The sequence below is a fragment of the Triticum urartu genome, chromosome 7, assembly GCF_003073215.2.
Source record: "Triticum urartu cultivar G1812 chromosome 7, Tu2.1, whole genome shotgun sequence".
In the NCBI taxonomy this organism is placed as follows: Eukaryota; Viridiplantae; Streptophyta; class Magnoliopsida; order Poales; family Poaceae; genus Triticum; species Triticum urartu.
In genome coordinates, this window is record NC_053028.1 from 704604940 (window position 1) to 704626256 (window position 21317).

Sequence of the window (21317 nt, forward strand, 5' to 3'; positions counted from 1 at the left end):
CCCGCCGTCCCTTGGTCTCATCCCACACGCCACGAAACCCCACGCCGCGCCGCCCCGCGCACCGAATACAAACTACACATACGAAATCCCAGTAATTCCAATAATTAAATAAAAAAATGAAACAAACATGGCACCCTGTCTATCTACTACGGTACATGTCAACCCTCCGACGGTCGAATGCCAGACGCATCACGGGGCAAACGAAAACCACCCAACGTCCTTTGGTCCCATCCCACATGCCACGCCGCCCCACCACACGCCGCACCGCGCTGCGCATTTCCGTCCGCGCACCAAATACAAACCACGCCTGCGAAAAATCCCAGTGGCTCGAGTAAAAGGAGAAAGAAACAAACATGGGCACCTAAATCTATCTCCATCTATCTTAAAGCTGACGCCACATTCACAAGAAGGGAAGATAATAAAGCCCGTTTTGAAAGCACATGGAACCCCCTAGCCGTTAAGGCCAGCCCACACGTTTCCCCGGCCGTCGGATCAGCATCCGACGGCCCGGATCCCACGACCGTTGGGGTTCGAACGCGGCTCCGGCTCAGGCAGGCCCCCTATTTTATCTCGCCCCTGCCTCCCCCCGATCCCAATCCCCATCCGCCCGTCTCTCTCCTACGCTCTCCCCGCTCCGCTCCTCCCCTGCACCAGCCGCAGCGGCGAGCTACTCCCTCCCTCGACCTAGAGCCTGGGAGAGAGAGGCGGCGGCAGCTCCCCCTTCTCCCCCTCCCCTCCCTCGCCGTCGCCGAGCAACGAGGTCCGTCACGGTCGTTTCTTGGATGGATGGATGCGTTCTTGAACGGGGTTGAGGGGTCGTTTCTTGTTCTTGAGGGGATGGGGTTCTTTGGTGGGTTTCTTGAGGGTTTCTTGCCGGATTTGGTGCTGCCCCCCTCGGATCTCCGGCCTGGATGGATGAATTCGGGGGGAGGCGCTAGCTCAGAGCGCGCGATTGCGTCGGGGCGGCTCGCGGCGTAGGTTCTTTGGCGTTCTTGGGGCGGATCTTTGGAGGTCCCGGTTGTTCTTGCGTCGAATTGGAGCAACAGATTCTTGGCAGCGCGGTCTGTGCTGGTAGAGTTCCAGCTGCTCAAACTTCCCTTTTTTGGTTCGGCGCGTGCGGGGTTTCTTCCTGGATCTCCCGTGCCAGAGCAGAGGGTCCTGAAGCGTGGCTAGTCTAGTAGGGCGTTCTTGCTCGTTTGGGTTTCGGATTCGCGAGGTTTCCCATCGCTTTCTTGGCCAAATCCAGAGTTCTTGGCTCGTCCCACGCGCCCGATGAGAAATCGGCAGCGATTCGAACCAAAAGATCCCGCTTTTTCAAAGTTCTTCTGCGGATGCGTTTCCCCTGTTTCTGAATTTGGATTGCCCTCTTGCTGCAGGTTTCCTCTTCCGTCAGCAATGGAGAACATGAGATCCGAGAACCACCGCGGCGCGGCCATGGAGGGCGTCAAGCTCGCGTCGGAGGCGGCGGCGAACACCAACCGCAGGGCCCTGAGGGACATCAAGAACATTCTCGGCGCCCCTCACCAGCCCCAAGCCGTCAGCAAGAGGGGCTTGCAAGAGTGAGCAATCCACCGATCCCACCGATCCATGGCAGAATTTCGAACTCCAGTTTGATTCAGAGCTGGATCTCTAATCGCTCCGAGTTTGTTTCCATGTTTCAGAAAACCCGCCGCCGCCGGTGCCAAGAGCCAGCCTGGCGCCGTCGGCCACCGGCCGGTGACCAGGAAATTCGCCGCCATCCTGCAGCAAACGCAGCCTGCAAACGCCCCGCTGGTATGGGCAATTAAAATCCTTGCTGTTTTGATACTGTCTTGGGTGTGCATTGCTGTTCTTATCTCTGTACTTTCCAATTGTGCAAATTTTACGACTTGTTGGGTGAATTTAGATGCTGGGGAGTGGATCCTGAATGCACTCTGTGTTTGCTATCAGTTAGATATTCAGATTTGCGCACACAAATGTGCAATTGCGTATGGTTTGAATTACTACACCTGAATCTGCAGATTTGCACACAGTAAAAAACTTCAGAGATTTGAGCATGCCAAATCTTGTACTATATGGCATATCATTAATGTAGGTTTAATATAGTTCTAGCAGATTTAGGCAAGTAGTAGTATATCTTATCTAACTGAACTGGGTGCTCTCTTTTATATATGGAATGATATCAATGTAGGTTCAATTGGCTGTAGATTTTCCATCTTTTGCACTCAGATTTTGGTCATATTATTTTACTTGCCTTGTTTGAACCAAGAATCTGAGCAAAATAGGTAACTGTCAACTCAAGGATTTGAATTTATTTTGGCAGGCACCAATTGGCAGTGAGAGGCAGAAGAGGAACGCTGACACTGCATTCAATGCTCCTTCAGACATGGAGTGCAGCAAGGCTTCAGATGATGACCTTGATGAGATGGTAAGCAGAATAACACAACTAGCATTGCACGATCAGCACGAGCTATCTACCATTTTGGTGTTTTCATCGCTCATCGTCCATGCTTTGTTGTTACTCCAGATGACCAATGAGCTCAAGGAGATCGACATGGAGGACACCGAAGAGGAGGAAATGCCTGACATCGACAGCTGTGACGTCGGCAACTCCCTTGCGGTTGTCGAATATGTGGATGAAATTTACAGCTTCTACAGAAGGACCGAGGTAACTTATCTGCTTGGAACCCTGCTTGGAACCCCGGTCAAGTTATCTACAGAGTTGTGTACCTGACCTGTTATGGTAGTAATAGTCTCATTGCCAAATTCTTTGTGCTGTAGGAGCTGAGCTGTGTGTCCCCCACCTACATGGCACACCAATCTGACATCAATGAGAAAATGCGCGGCATTCTGATTGACTGGCTGATTGAGGTAAGGATTCCGTTCGATGCTCGATGGATTCGGCAAAGTAGTCTTATCTTAGCATGCTCTGGAATGGAAAGTTCTTAGAAACCCCAATGTTTCATTGTCCAATGCAGGTCCATTACAAGCTTGAGCTACTGGGGGAGACCCTTTTCCTTACTGTAAACATCATCGACAGATACCTGGCCAGGGAGAACGTCGCCAGGAAGAAGCTCCAGCTGGTGGGCGTGACAGCCATGCTGCTGGCATGCAAGTATGAGGAGGTCAGTGTGCCAGTCGTGGAGGATCTGATCCTCATCTGCGATCGCGCCTACTCCCGGGAAGACATTCTTGACATGGTAACGATCCTGCTATACGTTGTATACCTTTTGTCGATTCGATTGGTACGAGTTCTTGTTTTGTCTTCAGAGAATTGACACTAGGATGTGATAATTCTGCAGGAGAGGATGATTGTTGACAGGCTTGAATTCAACATGTCAGTCCCTACTCCATATTGCTTCATGAGAAGATTCCTCAAGGCAGCAGGGTCTGACAAGAAGGTAAGATCACAGCTCACCTTGGATCATTGCTCTGTTTTGTATGTGTGCATTGCTTGTCTGACACAAATGGTGCCGTCTTGTGAATCAGCTGGAGCTGCTCTCCTTCTTCCTAATCGAGCTCAGCCTGGTCGACTACAAGATGCTCAAGTTCCAGCCGTCGATGCTGGCGGCGGCGGCCATCTTCACCGCGCAATGCACGCTCAACGGGTGCATGTCCTGGAACAAGTGCTGTGAGCTGCACACAAAATACTCTGAAGAACAGCTCATGTATGGAAACACAGTGTCTTTCATTCAGACCAACTAGCTTTCAGTGAGTGAGTGATGCCTTTGTACTCACAGTTGTTTGGCTCACTGGTTTGCAGGGACTGCAGCACAATGATGGTGGAGCTGCACCAGGGGGCGCCGCGCGGGAAGCTCACCGGGGTGCACCGCAAGTACAGCACCTTCAAGTACGGGTGCGCCGCCAAGTCGGAGCCCGCCGCCTTCCTGCTCGACGCGAGGAAGGCCTGACCGACCGACAACTTACATCACCGTGTCTGTGACAATTGCTAAAAAGATGGCGAGCTAAAGAAGAGGAAGAGGTGGTGGTGTACATTGAGGTGCTCTGTTCTGATGAGATTTACACCAAGGAAGAAGGGAGACCAACGTTCGCTGTTGGCCGTGTCGCGTGCGTTTTTACTGCTACTGCTCTCTCGGTATAACTTAACATCGATCCGGTCCGAGTTGAGTTGAGTTTGTGTGTGTGTGTTCCAATTACATGTGTTGGAATGTGTTTGTGTATTTAATTCTTGGATTTGTTGTGCGATGATGACACCTACCTGCAAAACAACTTGCAAATAAACATTAATTGAATTTCCTGTTCAGTATATGTCCTGTTGAGCATCTTTGATTATTGATCTTGTCCTGGTAGCAAGTATTCTTGGGCCCCAGAATTTGAAATTTGACTTGATGTGAAGATGGATGTAGAGTAGGAGGAACCTGAAACATGTGGCTGAGTTGTACTGAAAATTTAAATGAAAGGGGGAGGGAAGATCTGAAGTGAAGATGGATGTGTGAACTTGTTTGACTTGTGGGAAAACTTGTACGTAAGCTATTTGATGCCAAATTTGAACTCCCTGTTCAGCATCTTTGAATTTCCTGGTAGCAAAGTCTGCAAATAATGGTCCCAGAATTCAAATTTGGGTTTGAATTCAAATTTAGCATGGGGAGCTTGTCTCAGAATTTTGAACTTTGACTAGCAGTAAGTAGGAGGAATCTGGGCATGTTTGCAGTGTACTTGCCCTTGCTTTGACTTTGGGAAAACTTGTACTGGTAGTAGTAACTAGCAAGGCATTGTAATTCGTGTAGTACCTGCCAAGCCTGTAGATATGATTCTACTATTGCAAGATCTGGAATGCCAAGGAAAATTAACAGGGTTCGCCCCCTCACAATGTGCCCTGGCAGCAAAATCTCTACCGGTTACCGTTGGAATTCGAATTCAAATTCAAATTCAAATTCGGCATGGATGGCTTGTCCGGGCAGGTTGGCAGTGCTAGCTAGTAGTACAAAGTGGTCCTAGATTTGTGAACGTTTTTTTTTCTCCCTTGTGGATGGACTTATTGGTGGTGTCACTTTGACTTGCAGTGACCTTGTAGTAGCAGGAACCTGAGACATGTGGGCATGTTTGCAGTGGGCATGTTTGCAGCGTTCTCCGTTGATTCCCTTCCCTTGCATGCCTGCCTTACAAAATTTGAATGGAAGGGGTGTGATCCGAAGAAGCCAACATGCAGATGTGAACGGTGGTGAACGTGCAGATGTGTGGGTGGTAGCAGATGGTGGTTTGTGAACTTGCCAGAGATTCGAATTTCCTTGCAAAGATCTGGAAAAGAAAAGGTGGATTAACTGGATTAGTAATTCGATTGAAGTGTCACTCCTCAGCCTGACCAACCAACCCACCAACCCCGGCTAAATTTCGTGTTTTGACCCATTTTTGAAACCTATTCGAGATATGACCCTAGTTTGAATTTTTTTCGAGATCTGACCCTTTTGCTACCGCCAGGAACCATGGCGGTAGGGTATAACAGCATTTTAGGGTTGGCGTTGAGTCTCTTTCCGACCCATCTTTCACACAGTCATCGGTTACAGGCTACGATTGATTCAGCTCAGAGCATCTACAAACCGGTCTTTACATTGCCCCCCTATATGTCAGCGCTCAGTCACCCCTCGTTTCTCCGTGTGCGCAGCCATCACCCTCATATCCAAATCCTTGCGCACTACACTATGAGCAATAAGAAAAGAAAAGAACCACACTCTCTTACTTGCGCACTTGGAGCTATTTGATGAAAGTCAACGCGCCGATAACCAAAAAGCGTAAGTTGGGACCAAAGACTGCGTTTTTCTGGGTTATGCCACGCATAGCGTTGGCTATATGTTTCTAGTGGTGAAATCGGATGTACACAATGTGAAGGTCGGTACGATCATGAAATCTAAAGACAATACATTCTTTGAGGATATTTTTTCCCCATTAGAGATGTGCAAAGCACTTTTAGACTGGAATCTCATGAGACTCTTTGACCTGCCATTCCGATGGAATATTATGAACACAAAAGTGATGAAAGTTCAACGGATGATGGCGAGGAAGCTCCTGTTATGAGCAAGAGACAGAGGACTGCAATGTCTTTTGGTGATGATTTCCTCGTGTACCTTGTGGATGATGACACTCTCAGTTCCATTTCAAAAGTTTATGCATTTCCGGATGCTGACTACTAGAAGGATGCGGTCCATAGATAGATGGATTTCATATTGGCTAACGGGACATGGGAGATCACCGATCATCCTTATGGTTGCCAACCATTGGGATGTAAGTGAGTGTTCAAAAGAAAGCTTATGCTTGATGGTACTGTTGAGAAGTACAAGGCTAGGCTTGTGGCCAAGGGTTATACCCAAATGGGAGAAGAAGATTTCTTTGATACTTACTCATTTGTGGCTACACTAACAGCCATTCAAGTGTTAATCTCGCCTCACATGGTCTTCTTGTTCATCAGATGGACGTTAAGACGGCTTTCCTTAATGAGGAGTTAGACGAGGAAATTTACGTGCAACAGCCAGATGGCTTTGTAGTAAATGGTCGGGAAAGAAAGGTGTGCAAGCTATTGAAATCTTTGTATGGCCTAAAACAAGTGCCTAAGCAATGGAACGAGAAGTTCAATAACACTTTGACATCTGCTAGCTTTGTTGTTAATGAAGCTGACAAATGTGTATACTGTCGCTATGGTGGGGGCAAATGAGTTATACTTTATCTGTATGTCGATGACATACTGATATTTGAGACCCACCTCAAAGTCATTAAGGAGGTCAATGCTTTTTTCTATCTCATAACTTTGAGATGAAAGACTTGGGTGTGGCTGATGTTATCTTAAACATCAAGCTACTGAGAGATAATGAGGACGGAATTACACTTTTGCAATCCCACTATATTGAGAAGATTTTGAGTCGATTTAGATATTCGGACTGCAAACCTTCTGCAACACCGTATGATCCTAGCGTGTGGATTCGAAAATTAGAAGGCACAACTGTAGATCAATTGAGATATTCCCAAGTGATTGGTTCAGTTATGTATCTAGCTTGTGCTACTCGTCCTGACATCCCATTTGATGTTTGTGAACTGATCCGCCTTTTAAATGAAAAAAGAACGTTAAACAACCATAGAAGGAACGGAAAAAAACCATGTGGTGTGATGCGGATGCTTGTCAGGTCAGGTCGCCTGTCCATAACCTGCGCGTCTCTGTCTGATGAGAGAAAATACGGGAGGATTGGAGCACCTAACCTTCTCCTCTCCTCTCCTCTTGTCTCATCTATCCTGACCTGACCTAACCCTCTCATCGTCGTCGTCGACCCCTCCCTCAACGGCGGGCCGGCTGCGGACCGCAGATCCCCCGCAATCCTTCCGTCAGAGGTACGCGCCCCTTCCCCCTTCTCCCTCGCCCTCCCATCCCCCGCCCCGCCCCGTCCATGGAGCCCGATTCGACCGTCGCCGCCCGCCCCGGATTCGCGGGGCATTGCCCGATCCACCCGCGTTCCTCCGACGCCAATTCGGCCGGGCGCCGCTTCGTTTTCCACGATTACGAGCTCATTTATTTTCCTCCCTTCCGATCTAGCGGAGCGCTTGCCGCCTCGTGTGGACGCCGTTTAAAATTCTGCTTGCCTGCAGGGGCTCAAGGAATCCCGCCGAATATTATTAGGCGGGCGGAGGAATATAAGGGACAAAAACAGGGCAGCCCACTCTGCTTTTTCGGTCTCACCCAAACGGACCTCAGTATCAGTCTGCATCACTGGGATTGTTTGTTTCATTTCCAAGATCAAATTCCTGATATTATGATGCTCTATGAACCGCAACCTGGAACGGTGAATCCCGGTCGCGAGTGTGCGGGCGAAAGCGCAAGAGAGGAGGCCGCATCAGCTTGAGTACAGACAAGCGGCGGGACAGACAGGGCCGATGGCAATGGCAATTGAATTGGCCGACAAATTGCTCCTGGTGCTCCGGAGCTACTCACTGCCTGTCTGGGCCACCATCATCTCGGGGCTCTTCGTCGTCGTCTCGGTCTCGCTGTCCATCTACTTGCTCTTGAACCACCTCTCGGCCTACAAGAACCCAGAGGTCTGTTCTGTTGGTCGCTATGATCAGTCGGTGTTGAATTTCTTATTTTCCATACAGCAGGGTGAATTGTCGCTGGAGCTGTATTTGTTTTTGGACTCACCGCTGCTGCATTTCTTCTTTTCCAGGAGCAGAAGTTCCTCGTCGGTGTCGTTCTGATGGTGCCGATATATGCAATCGAGTCGGTAAGGTGCTATGCCATGTCTTGTTCAAGTGTGCGGCCACAGTGTTGTTGGCTGGTTGAGGTCGATCCAGCCGTTAACTCTTGTTTCTTATTCCACTGTTGCAGTATATATCATTGGTGAATCCAACAATTGGTGTAGATATTGAGATTCTGCGAGACGGATACGAGGCATTTGCCATGTACTGTTTCGGGCGGTATCTAGTTGCGTGCTTAGGTACGCGACTGTCTAGCATTGCAACGCTATCATCCATGTCTCTGCCCTTCCTTATAATGTAATCTTGTTCATGCTAGGTGGAGAGGATAGGACGATTGAATTTCTGAAGAAGGAGGGCAGTTCAGGTTCTGATGCACCACTTTTAGGCAATGCATCCGAAGAACGACATGTGAACCACCCTTTTCCGATGAATTACATGTTGAACCCATGGCCCGTTGGCGAATGGTTCTACTTGGTAGTTAAGTTTGGGCTTGTCCAATATGTAAGCCACTCTTTAGCTCCCCCATTCCATTTGATTTTGCAGCATCTGATGGAAAATCAAAATAATATGTCCTCCTTTTTCTTGGATAGATGATAATAAAGACAATATGTGCTCTTCTTGCGGTGATTCTTGAATCCTTTGGGGTGTACTGCGAAGGAGAGTTTAAATGGAGCTGTGGGTAAGATACATACTGATGAAGCAACCTCATGTTTTTTTCACTCAACAATCCTTGCATGAACTCGTCTCATTAACCTATACTGCTCTGCTCTTTGCAAATGATGTTTTAGATTGCGACGCTCAGTAAATGACTTATAATGAACTCGTCTCATTCAGCTATACTGCTATTGTACTACTACCTCTGCTCTTTTCAAATGATGTTTTAGACTGCGATGCTCAGTAAATGACTTAATATACACACAAGTGTTTGGATATGCCACGTGTAAAACATATTGCTTGATTTTTTTTCATTAAAACAAACTTTAGTCTCATTTTATTTTAAATAGTAAAAATGACATTAATAATCTGAAATAACCGTCATCAAAGCCGTTTACTGGAGACATTTTTAGTGTCCAAAATGACAGGTAAAAGAAAACCGAGGTCGTACCATTTTGTTGACAAGTCTTTATTCTAGTGACATTCATGGTCTGTGTTGATATTCATGAGAAGGTTGTATGGTATATCAAACCATGTATCCTAGATTTAGTTGTCCTGCAGCTGTCATTCAGTTACAACTTGGAACATTATGTTACCATATATTTGTCGAATTTAATACAAATTTCAATGAATGGCTTGATTTTTTGGCATCAACTTTTGCTGGTTAGCACTTATAAATGAATCTTACAAGCTGCATGGGAAATATGGAGCACATTTATGCTATCTTTGGTTTACCAACATAACTAACAGTAAGTTTACCTGTTTTTCCTCGCCTCTGCTTTCATATGTACTGCTAGTATCATGGAACCTACTCATGCGTCTAATGATGTTTAGTTAAAAAACATTTTCTTGCTACTGATGAACTAGTTCTGTGGGCATGTGGTAGGATCGGAAAACCTGTTCGTGCATCTGATGATCCAGTAGCTTCAGACTTTAAATGCATTCTCTTCCTACTTACGAATTGCTATCTTATTTACCAGGTACTCTTACACTGCCATGGCTCTCAATTTCAGTCAGTCATGGGCCTTATACTGTCTCGTTCAATTTTACGCCGTCATAAAGGACGAGCTAGCCCATATAAAGCCCCTAGCGAAGTTTCTGACATTCAAGTCTATTGTGTTCTTAACATGGTGGCAAGGTGTGGCAATAGCGTTGCTCTCCAGCTGGGGCTTGTTGAGAGGCCCTATAGCTCAAGAGTTGCAGTTCAAGTCCAGCATTCAGGACTTTATCATCTGCATAGAGGTGGTGACATGTTCCTGATTATACCATTTCAGTTCCTTGCGTGATGCTGACAAATCCTTGTTTAAGCATGCTTGCATTCTCAATTTTGCAATAATCCTAACGAAGTAATATTTATATTTAGATCAATAGGCCTCAGCCCTGTCCCATTTTCCATTGAAAATGAAACAAAGTAACCGAAGTTATTTTTTATCATTGAATACAGATGGGTTTTGCTGCTGTTATTCACCTGTACGTCTTCCCTGCCAAGCCATACGAGCTAATGGGCGATCGTTACATCGGAGATGTTTCAGTTCTGGGAGACTATGCTTCAGTTGACTGCCCTCTAGATCCAGACGAAGTTAAAGATAGCGAGCGCCCAACCAAGATTAGGCTTCCCCAGCCAGATGATCACGTCAGATGCTCCACTGCCATAAAAGAAAGCGTCCGTGATGTTGTACTTGGAGGAGGCGAATATGTAAGGAAAATATGTTATTTGTTCTGTTACCCCCTTCAGCCCAAGTTTCATTTTGACCAACTGTAGCTAAACCTGAAACACCTTATCTGACTGAACCTTGCAGATTGTGAATGACTTGAAGTTCACCGTGAACCACGCGGTGGAGCCGATCAACGAGAAGATCCACCAGATATCCCAGAACATGAAGAAGCACGATAAAGACAAGAGAACGAACGACGACAGCTGCATCGACTCGCCGCGATCCTTGCACAGGGTGATCAGTGGGATCGATGACCCGCTACTGAACGGGAGCCTCAGCGACAACAGCGGCCCCAAGAGAGCGCGGAGGCAGCAGCGCAGGAGGTCGGGCGTGGGGACCAGCGGCGAGACCAGCGACCATGGGCTGGGCGGGTACGAGATCCGGGGACACAGGTGGATCACAAAGGAGTGAGGAGGATCAGGATCGAACCCCGGTCTGCACTGCAGCATTGAATTCCTTTCGAACTGAAGCGCTGGCTGCTCTGGATCTTCAGGACTGCTAAGCCTGAAAGGCAGTAATCAGATCACCTAAATTCTTGATGAATCCGGGAGGCAGTGCTTGCAGAAGAAAGATATGTGTCAATCACCCCATGACACGGCGAATCGAGCTAGCGATTTTTTGGCTGACTATTTCAGCTGCTGATGACATCGAATCTCACATATTGAACAGTATAGCAGGATTACTACAGCAAAGAGAAGGATGGCCATGACAGGTTTCATACATCATCATTCATAAACCTTTTGGATGAATATCTTCTTCTGTAATGTACAGACTAAGATATAAAAGGATTAATAGATGTTTCGTCGATGAGGCGTCAGGTCTTGCTCAGTTGTCATCATTGTCACACTGTTATTATGGCATGACCCGTTGGAGCAGATAGTGAAGTGTTTACTACCATTGCCTCAAGAATATTTCCGAGTCGGTTTTTTGAGCCGTCCGATCTGAATCGAACGGCGATGTGCTTTCTCCTACCTCCAGCCTTCTTCTCCCTCCTCTTATCCACCCGTTGGCCCAACTGCCTGTTGTATGTCACCTGCTGCTGCTGGCGGTGCTCCAGCGTGCGCCTTGCCGCCCTGTCCTGCTGCCATCCTTGGCCATCCATCTAAACCCCCAACTCTGGACATCTTCCATATCTTTGGGTAGCTCCGGGCCCTCCCTCCAGGTGCGCCTCCTCTTCTCTCTCTTGAATCGAATGAACCGAATTCAAATTTCAGGCAACTTGCATACAACAAAGGTTTTTTTTTTTGCCATCCGGAGGTGTGGGTGTAAGAACTATGAAGCGGAGACAAGATGGACATGGCTTGCTGTCTGTTCATCTGCGTTGTTTGTAAGCTTTAGACGGATGATGACACGAGCAGCCACAATCTAAAAGTGCCCAACAGAAACTGCATCACCATGAGATGGACCAAGGGAAAACAAACAGTTGGTGCAAAAGCCACTCTTTTCATTGGATTTTTTGCTAAGTTGAGTGTTTATTAAAAGCAAACCTTGTTTGGCTAGCAAGGACATCAGCCACGTAGAACTCCGACACCTTTGGCCCACCCAAAACCCCACCATAAATAAACATCTTCGCAGTAATAATCTGTCACATGACACACCCGGCCCTCCTGAGACTCGAGTGAAAAGATTGAAGATCATCTCACAAGTAAACGAACGAGAGCGTTAAATGTTTTTGGCTGTGGTGCAGCCTAGCCTTACATCAAAGGAACAAGCAAAAAAAATTATGCGCTTGCTTTTTTCTAGCTTTTTCAGAACTAGTGTCAAACCAAAAACAGTATATTCGGCTGGAAACACACGAGTGCGACTTTTTTCGGTCCCGAGCTCCAATAAGCTCTCTATTTCAAATAATAATTGAGAGTATATTTGTAAGTTAAGAAATCCAAAAAATCTAAATTGTATACATTGGAATGCACTATGACAGAGTAGGGCGTTTTGGTGACCGGCCTCCATCGAGCCCTTTATTTTTGAAAAAAATCAAACTTTCCGGTTTCAAATAAAGCTGTAGAAAAATACGCGCAAGTATACAAGGGTGAAATTGTTTGTAAAAATACACGATGAAATATCTTGAAATGCAACTTGTACAAAAAAGTAAATAAATTTATGTACTTTGAGGTTGAATAGTATCATGTGTTGAAAAGCCCCAGATTTGTTTTGTTTTTGCACAACCCGCATTTCAGCGTATTTCATTCTGAAAATTTACACACATGTACATTATGCCTCTATGCACATCTGTATTTTTTTTCAGAATTTTATAAAATGTAAAAATACGAATTTTTGAATTTTGCAATTGGAGCCCTCCATGGAGATCGGCCTCCGAAAACAATTTTCGACTATGATGCTGCAACATTGTATGAAAAATAAGGATTTATTCGAACTACAAATGCAAACAGCGGCAATATTCTTTTTTGAAATCGGCGGAACCACTGCATTTGTATTACGAGGAAGTTAGAGATATGTGTGACCGGGCTCCATTCGTCCTGCGAGGAAGGGGGCGAGGTGGGAGAGGCTCACGGCAAGGAGGAGGGACTCCTTGGCGGAGAGGCGCTCCGTCTCGCAGGCGTAGCTGGCAGCGGGCTCCCACGTCTGCGCGTACACGTAGTTCCGCCGGGGACAAACGGGCGGCGGCCCGGATGAGCAGCGTGGTGGCCAGCGACGGATGGGGCGGCGGTTCGGATGAGCAACGCGGCGGCCGGGGACGGACGGGGCGGTGGCCTGGAACGAGCTTGAAAGCTCCGATGGCAGTTGGACTCCGGCCAACTGCTTTCTCGCGATGCAGGGCCCTGTAGAAGCGGAGGCGAAACCTGTGTTTTTGCAGATCGGGAGGACTTTTTTTACTGTGCCCCTTAAAAAATTGCATGTTGGAGTCGTTCAGGGGGTTTGTTCAGATGGGATTTTCCGCGCTGACCCGTATTTTGGCAATTATTTTTCGGGTCGGAGCTTTTTGCGGGGTCTGCTAGAGTTACTCTAACCTATGGCCGACAATACATATACATCATGTCCATATAGGTAGAGGGTGCTAGGGTGGATTTCTTTATTGTCCGAACCTATGATCGACAATACTCAAGAGGAGTTATGTAGACTTAACTCATATATAGTGCTTTCAGTTCCGCGGCAGCTAGACAATGATGTCGCCGTCAGCATGGACAAGTTCTACACCCACCTTGTTCTCGCTTCGGTGACGCTTCTTTGTATCGTTGCGAGGCTTATGGAAGATGATGTGTGCCCATATTTGGTTCTTTTGGGTCTAGTGTTGTCTTCAGCAAGTCTGTCTTGGTCGCACTGTCCTGCAAAGATGGACAATGTGATTTTGCGTATTGGTGCTTTGTGTCTGGCGTTTGCTTATGCAAGTTTATCTCACCCATGTTGTCCTATGGAGCCGACGACATGGTTGTTGTGCGTCTTGGTACTCCAATGGATCCAGTTTTGATCGATGATGGTTGGCCAGCCTTGGCCCCATCACATAGCGTGTGAGATTTGTGTTTCTCAGGTCTGGCTGGCTGGACCTAGGGCGTTCCATAGCCCTTCTCCGCCGTTTTTTTCTGCAGGGTGGCGGTTTTTTTACGTAGATCATAATGGTCTACATCGACGACTTTCCTACTGCTATCTCTACAAGCTACCGCGTTTCAACAAGTTCACTTCGCTTAGATGGAGATCCAATGGTGGCAATGAACTTTCCTCATGATGCTTCGTCGTTGGATGCAAGGGTAAGAAGAGTTCGGCACCCCCATGACACGGGGGTGCTTCTCGATTTCTATAATGCCGATTCTTTTGAAAAGGCCTGTGTTACTTAATATATGGCATTTAGCCTTTCCGCTGAAGAAAACAAAAGTATGATGGACTAAGTTATATATTTCTTAACTGAATTATGGTCTTCAGTAGAAAGATAAAATAAAAATTAATACGTTCTTCCCTCGCCCTTTCTAGTGATTCAAGGCAAAATCACTTCTTTTTTTTGCGGGGAAAAGGCAAAATCACTTTTTGTGGGCGGCGTAGCATAATAATATAATAACAAAGTAACTAAAACAGGATATTTTCTATTTTAATCGTAAGGACACCATTTTCCCTTATTAATGCTATATAAAAGTCATCAAAACATGACAAACTGTTTTTTTTAGCAAAAAGTTGCAGACTGATGAGACACGCGAGGGCCCAAACCTTTTCACTGGCTTTACCGCTGGCCCGTTACGCACGGGCGCTCCCCGACCGTCCACGTGGCACCCGGCCCACCGGGCCCCACAGATCCGCCTCGTCTTCCTCGTGCCTCCCCTCGTCAGTTGCTACCACTCTGTACTCCACTCTCCCGTTCCGTCTCCGGCGCCACGCTCCTCCTCCGGCCGCTTGAAAGCGCGCAGTGCCACGAGCCCGGCGGACATTCTCCGCCGACGCTGACAGCTCCGCGGCGCCCCGCCGTGCCGTGGAAGACGATGCTCTGCCTCGCCTCCTCCTCCGCCTCGCCCTCTGTCCCGCCGCGCCCCTCCTATCCCGCTGCTGTCCGGCCCGGTCCGGGGATCTCGGTGAGCCACCGAGATCTGTTCTGTTTCATTCTTTTAACGTTCTCTGTTCTGCTTGCCCATGGCGAAGTTCTTGACGGCTCTGATGCGACGATGCTGACCGGTCGCCTGCAGGGTGGCGGCGGCGCCGGCGGCAATGTGCGGCTGAGCGTGCTGCCCGTGCCGTCTTCGCTTCGCTGGTCGTGGCCACTGAAGGTAAACTTCTTCTCTGCCTGTCCAGATTCGCTGGAATTCTTGTGCAAAATATAATACTAGTACTAATAATAAACCTGAATTCGTCCATCAAACACCCTTTTGGGTCTCAAATGTTTCAAGAAGTGGATGTGATTTTAATCAAATTTCTTTACATATATGTGGTCCATACATAGTATAATCTCTGCTGCGATATTTCAACCGTACTACTTGCTATTCAACAGAAATGTGCATAATCTTTGATGAATGTATCAACCAATTAATTGCTGCATTTGTGGTAAATATAATTAACTGATATAAGCACAAGATTATGTGTTGTATCTCTGCAGCTTGTTCAGTTCTAATCTGCTGCCATCTCTAACTGTCATTCATATATGCAAGGCCAATAGCAAGATTTCTGTTCCCGAGACTGCGCGGGAACACAAAACTGTGGCAACAGAAGATGGTGTCAGCCACCTTCCCATATACGATCTGGACCCGAAGCTGGCCGAATTCAAGAACCACTTCAATTATAGGATGAGAAGGTATCATTACCAGAAACATTTGATTGAGAAACATGAGGGTAGCCTTGAAGAATTCTCTAGAGGTGAGCTCTTGTTCATGCATTCGAAATGCTTGTATTTAATTTGTGACGCCCACGGCACAAAAGCGCATACTTAGCTCTGTGTCTCTGGCCTTCATATGTGCACATACTTAGGCTATTTGAAGTTTGGGATCAACGCAGAACCTGGTGCAACGGTATACCGGGAATGGGCCCCTGCAGCAATGTAAGTGTGTGATTTGCCATGCAGCTACTTGTTACTCCTACTTGTTAATGCCATGCAGCTACTTGTTAATAGTCCTGGGTTAACTCGTGCATATCATTAAAATGCTGATGAAACTGTCCTGGGATGTTAAGTTGGTGCACTACAGAGAAAATATGAAAAAAGTTTTCCCTTTCCTGATCATGGTCATAGTTGACTAGTCCTTATTTCTTGACAATACTTACTTCTCACTATCTTTAGTAGATTCATATGTATTTACTTGCAAGTCTTTACTTTATGGTGAAGGGAAGCACAACTTGTTGGTGACTTCAACAACTGGAATGGTTTTGAGCACATGATGACGAAGGATAATTTTGGAGTTTGGTCAATCAAGATTCCTCATGTCGAGGGGAGACCTGCCATCCCTCACAATTCCAAGGTTAAATTTCGATTTAGGCATGATGGAGTATGGGTTGAACGGATCCCCGCATGGATTCGTTATGCAATTGTTAATACCTCTAAATTTGGAGCTCCATACGATGGTGTTCATTGGGATCCACCAACTAGTGAAAGGTCTAATTTCAGTAGTTTGAGAGCTGGAAATTAAGTAAAACCCAAATAAGATAAAATAAAATAATGCGGTGACATGATATTTTTATCTTTGTTTTGCAGGTATGTGTTTAAGCATCCTCGACCTCGAAAGCCTGATACACCACGTATCTATGAGGCGCATGTGGGGATGAGTGGTGAAAAGCCTGAAGTATACAGAGAATTTGCAGACAATGTGTTACCACGTATAAGGGCGAAAAACTATAACACGGTCCAGCTAATGGCAATCATGGAACATTCCTACTATGCTTCTTTTGGGTATCATGTGACGAATTTCTTCGCGGTTAGCAGCAAATCAGGCACTCCAGAGGACCTCAAATATCTTGTTGACAAGGCACATAGTTTAGGATTGCGTGTTCTAATGGATGTTGTCCACGGCCATGCAAGCAAAAATGTGACAGATGGTCTAAATGGCTATGATGTTGGTCAAAGCGCACAAGAGTCATATTTCTACACAGGAGACAGGGGCTATCATAAACTGTGGGATAGCCGGCTGTTCAACTATACCAATTGGGAGGTCTTAAGATTTCTTCTTTCCAATCTGAGATATTGGATGGACGAATTCATGTTTGATGGCTTCAGATTTGATGGGGTTACATCCATGCTATACAATCACCATGGAATCAATACGTCATTCACTGGAAATTACAAGGAGTATTTTGGTTTGGATACCAATGTAGATGCAATCATTTACATGATGCTGGCTAACCATTTAATACACAAAGTCCTGCCAGAAGCAACTATTATTGCTGAAGATGTTTCAGGCATGCCAGTTCTTTGTCGGCCAGTTGACGAAGGTGGAGTAGGGTTTGACTATCGCCAGGCTATGGCTATTCCAGAGAGATGGGCCGACTACTTGAAAAACAAAGATGTCCATGAATTCTCAATGAGTGGAATATCACAGACTTTGAATAACAGGAACAAAGATCAGGTATGTTCTTTCTCATTTGTTGTTGTGCATGGGTGCATGTTTTCTCGGGTGGGGTAGCTATTCTATGGACTTATGGTTCAAAGGTGGGGGACTTTCTTTGCATGGTTGGAAATTTTAATAAATGTAAACACTTGGGTGGATGACTTTTAGTACCTTCTTTGCATAGGCTATCACAATTCTATTCAGACAAATGATTATAGTAACCACTAGCCAACTACTATTATGGACCATAGCATGTCCAAGGATCCAGTGTTGTATATCATTGACTTTGTGTTGGTATGTTGAAACAACAACTTTAATCTTCACGCAAATATTCAGTCTATTGTTGGCCATAAGACTATGACGTTTCTCTGGATGGGCATGGAAACATATGTTGGTATCTCGAACTTGGAACCTGCTTCAATCACCTATAATTGGTCGTAAAAAATCCACAACTTTGGAAGCTTTTGGATGGCTCCAACCATCCAGGGTTCCCCACAAACTTTAGAGTGACATAAGCTTCAGGAAGAACTCAAGGGAAATTCAAAAGGGGCCAAGTGGAATCACAAATCTACTGTTCCTTTTTCTCTCACTCAAATCAAAGATTGATGGGTTGTAGAGGGAGGATAGAAGCTCAAAGTGCTCAACAATGATAGAAAGCTCATGTATGGTCGCCTCCTTCAGTTGGGGAAGAATGGCAACCTTTCGTATGGTCCTCGATTTTTGAACTTTACTCGGCAATTCAGATCAGCTTGCAGCCTCCCGTGCATCCCAGATATCTTGGGTCCTTCTGGGAAATACTCTCTTTAGCCCCCCCCCCCCCTCCCCACACACACGCACACACAAGCAGGTCGGGATGTTTTGGGGTCCTTTTGCTGGCAAGAATGACAATTCCTCAATTCCTAGGGTATCTTTTTGGAGTGTGTAGGATTTTTTAGGTCATCAATCTCCACTCTTGTTCCTCTGGTAGACTCCTGTCAATAGTACGGCTTCCCTATGACTCAAAGATATGAAAAAAAAATCTATGATTAAATTTAAAGATGTAGTCTTTTTTTTCCTTGAGTGGTCTCTAATAAATGACTCATCCACTCTAGAATATCATTAGTACCCCAATAGCCCGTCATTATCACCGAATCCTACTTTTGGGCTAAAGATGTCATTTTAGTTGGCAATTGGAACAAGCAAACAAATACAGTATATTTTTGGACTTGTCACCTCAAAGAAGCAAAACTATCTTTCTTGGAAAAAAGACACCCAAAAGGCATCTTAGATCTGATAATTATCAACAAAAACAAAAAAACAGTACAATGGAATGACAATTAGACACAGAATGACAAGTAGAAATAAATACCTTAAAAATCATACTAGCCTCCTTCAGATTGTACACCATCTTTCGGAGATTAAAAATTGCACTCAACCGACAATAAAGGAAAGGGACGCCTAAAAATACCCTCGCCATACTAGGCTTTAAAGACCGCAATAGCCACTCTCTGCTTGAGAAAAGATCTAAAACACGCTGAAGAAGCATCGGTTGGTGCATCACCCCACTTAGTACAAGAGTTGGAGAAACCAAATCATGCCGTAGAAGAACACGTAAGAAGATGTCGAAGTCGCTCCACAAATAGCCAACCATTTGCTCTCCTTGATAGGCACATCAATTGTAAAAATCCGAAGACAGTCAACAAATTTGGTGACGCAAACTCTTACAGGCCCTTCATCGGTGCCTGGTCGAACATCGTTGATGTAGAGAGATGCCGAAGAGACCTTATTCCAACATGCCATCATTGCCATCACTTCGTTAATGCAGCCAGGTATACAAAACTGAGGGGAAAAGAAAAATGAGACAAATGGGTCCCCACTCTTGCGGTCGACGAGGCCAATGGACGGGGAAGAAGAGCAGGACCGAGGCGATGGCATGGAGGAAACCTTTGACCAAAAAATGAGGCACGCAACACCAGGACTTCCCAGGGCGTCACCCATTCTAGTACTACTCTCGTTCAAGCATGCTTAACTTTGTTATTCTGATGGGATTCGTTGCTTTACTGTTGGTATAAACCTTGAAGAAGCAAAACAATCTTAGACTGAAGCATGACTATTATCTTGTAAATCTGTGTCCCTCTTGTATTATTTGTATATAAACTCTTTATCATGTTAGAACAAGTTTGCATCATGTCCATAGGCCAATGATGATGTTTAAAACCTTGGCATAATGAATGTTTGATGATGCTGGCATAATGAAGTTTTGCGGATATATGAAAATCTTAAAACTCAAGCAACAAAGAATATCCATCCATTTGATGTCCAGCAAGGTATAATGTGTGGTCTAGGTTGGTAAGTGTTGCTACGTTTTAGACGTACAAGCACGTAAAGTCTAGGCAATCCTTTCTAAAAAGAGTCTATCTTATCCCTATTGGTCTAGATGCATCGTGCCATTTTAAATTATGTTCGGCTATTGCAAATTCAAGTATAGAAACATAACTTTCCATGTCTAATTGTAGGATGCAAAATATTTAATGTTTAATTTGCCATACAGAAGTTAGTCTGTTTTTCATGATTCACCGTTGTAACTTATTTCAACCCTACTCATGTCTAGTAACTAAAACTTAATAGGATGCAATTGAAACTACGATTGCACAACAGACGAACCCAAGATCAACTTTGGATGTTGCTTCCGAGATACCCCCCCACATAAGTTCCACAAGCACGTTCGAACATAATTCCCAATTAGAGGCAAGCCCATTGAAGTTGCCAATTATTCAAGCTCTTGAGGCTCTACTACTGGCTGAAAGACAGGGTGCAGCTGCACTCCGAGATGCAACTGACATCATGAGGAGGCAAATAGAGCAATCAGATGCACTCCTCACCAAAACCAAACAAGAGATGGATGAAGTTAGAAAGAAGCAAGCGAAGACCGACCAAATTCTTAGGCTTCTAATATCCGGAGCTCAGGGCAATCCCACATCATAATCTTAGTTGAAAGTTGATTCTCTTTGTGAGCTTGTCATGTGAGGATGTGTATGCATGAACTCTTAGATGTATGTCAAACGTATGTGAGTGTAATACGGTGTGAACTAGAAATTATTCATTCTCCAAATTATGTAATAATCAATTCAAATTGTGTGATAATTTATTGCATATGCTTGATTAAGATGCGTTGTCAATTACAAGGTTGCCTAGAAATGATCTGTGCAAGGATGGGCAGCTAATGGTCCGAAGCAAATCCAGGTCGCCAATTGGCTGTATGTTATGACACACGAATTTCATCACAAAGTATATTAATACCACAACAATTTGGGCTGGCCCCATTGACCTAAATATGTCTTAAATGGGTTCTATGATTACGACAATTTAAAGTTTGACATAGAGCGATGCCACCTAAGCGGGCCGGCTCGGGCTGGCACAGATGCAGACCCCGTATAATGGACCCGTAAAAAAGCATATTCGTGGAATATGCTTTTTTACGGGTCGGCTTCTGCGGGTTCTGATCTGACGCAGCTCCTCCCGGCCCGCAAAACTTAGATTTGCAACTTAAATTGATCTAGCATAATGCTTTTTTTTTTGCTTTTGCAACAACATTAGATACAAAAGATATCACCAAATCTTGGCTAGAATAGCAAAACCAAAGAAAACAAGAACCACAAGTATGCATTTCAGAAGATATCCAACTTCCATAACTGCTCCCACTAGTTGAAGCAATATCTTCTCCATGCACTCATTGTTGATCTGCGAATTCTTGATCTTGCTTTCTTCATTCTTCATCTTTGGTTTCAAAGAAGTAGACGTTGCTTCCCCTCTAGTTGCACATGCAGCC

At 45.5% G+C, this 21317-nt stretch overlaps 3 protein-coding genes across 4 annotated transcripts; all 3 read left to right on the plus strand.

Moving 5' to 3' along the window:
* Positions 1-585: 585 nt before the first annotated feature.
* LOC125524413 (cyclin-B2-2-like) lies at positions 586-4246 on the plus strand. The gene is made up of 10 exons (XM_048689465.1): positions 586-760; positions 1377-1559; positions 1662-1773; positions 2303-2407; positions 2507-2647; positions 2761-2850; positions 2958-3179; positions 3282-3380; positions 3469-3647; positions 3743-4246. The coding sequence occupies exons 2-10, from the start codon at positions 1396-1398 to the stop codon at positions 3888-3890; spliced, it is 1260 nt and encodes a 419-aa protein (XP_048545422.1). The 5' UTR covers positions 586-760; positions 1377-1395; the 3' UTR covers positions 3891-4246.
* A 2907-nt stretch (positions 4247-7153) lies between these two features.
* LOC125520196 (protein LAZ1) lies at positions 7154-11363 on the plus strand. The gene is made up of 9 exons (XM_048685036.1): positions 7154-7314; positions 7570-8016; positions 8142-8198; positions 8303-8411; positions 8489-8673; positions 8763-8851; positions 9807-10068; positions 10271-10522; positions 10626-11363. Exons 2-9 carry the CDS (start codon positions 7855-7857, stop codon positions 10950-10952), a joined length of 1443 nt encoding a protein of 480 aa, XP_048540993.1. The 5' UTR covers positions 7154-7314; positions 7570-7854; the 3' UTR covers positions 10953-11363.
* A 3362-nt stretch (positions 11364-14725) lies between these two features.
* Positions 14726-20637, plus strand: LOC125525763 (1,4-alpha-glucan-branching enzyme, chloroplastic/amyloplastic-like). 2 transcript variants are annotated; one of them, XM_048690772.1, is made up of 7 exons: positions 14733-15055; positions 15167-15247; positions 15626-15830; positions 15942-16011; positions 16294-16560; positions 16660-17527; positions 20117-20637. In XM_048690772.1, the coding sequence occupies exons 1-7, from the start codon at positions 14966-14968 to the stop codon at positions 20471-20473; spliced, it is 1938 nt and encodes a 645-aa protein (XP_048546729.1). In that variant the 5' UTR covers positions 14733-14965; the 3' UTR covers positions 20474-20637. The 2 variants fall into 2 exon arrangements, with proteins under 2 accessions (XP_048546728.1, XP_048546729.1); XM_048690771.1 differs by having other exon boundaries at positions 14726-15247.
* Positions 20638-21317: the final 680 nt, after the last annotated feature.

What these genes read in the sequence shown, in the direction of transcription:
- LOC125520196 (XM_048685036.1), top strand. Translation starts at nt 7,855, where the DNA reads ATGGCAATGGCAATTGAATTGGCCGACAAATTGCTCCTGGTGCTCCGG. An exon ending in CGATATATGCAATCGAGTCG is followed by an intron (nt 8,199 to 8,302) that starts GTAAGGTGCTAT and finishes CCACTGTTGCAG; the next exon opens with TATATATCATTGGTGAATCC. An exon ending in ACTTTATCATCTGCATAGAG is followed by an intron (nt 10,069 to 10,270) that starts GTGGTGACATGT and finishes CATTGAATACAG; the next exon opens with ATGGGTTTTGCTGCTGTTAT.
- LOC125525763 (XM_048690771.1), top strand. Translation starts at nt 14,966, where the DNA reads ATGCTCTGCCTCGCCTCCTCCTCCGCCTCGCCCTCTGTCCCGCCGCGC. An exon ending in CCTTGAAGAATTCTCTAGAG is followed by an intron (nt 15,831 to 15,941) that starts GTGAGCTCTTGT and finishes GCACATACTTAG; the next exon opens with GCTATTTGAAGTTTGGGATC. An exon ending in ATAACAGGAACAAAGATCAG is followed by an intron (nt 17,528 to 20,116) that starts GTATGTTCTTTC and finishes AAAACTTAATAG; the next exon opens with GATGCAATTGAAACTACGAT.
- LOC125524413 (XM_048689465.1), top strand. Translation starts at nt 1,396, where the DNA reads ATGGAGAACATGAGATCCGAGAACCACCGCGGCGCGGCCATGGAGGGC. An exon ending in GCTTCTACAGAAGGACCGAG is followed by an intron (nt 2,648 to 2,760) that starts GTAACTTATCTG and finishes TTTGTGCTGTAG; the next exon opens with GAGCTGAGCTGTGTGTCCCC. An exon ending in TGATTGACTGGCTGATTGAG is followed by an intron (nt 2,851 to 2,957) that starts GTAAGGATTCCG and finishes TGTCCAATGCAG; the next exon opens with GTCCATTACAAGCTTGAGCT.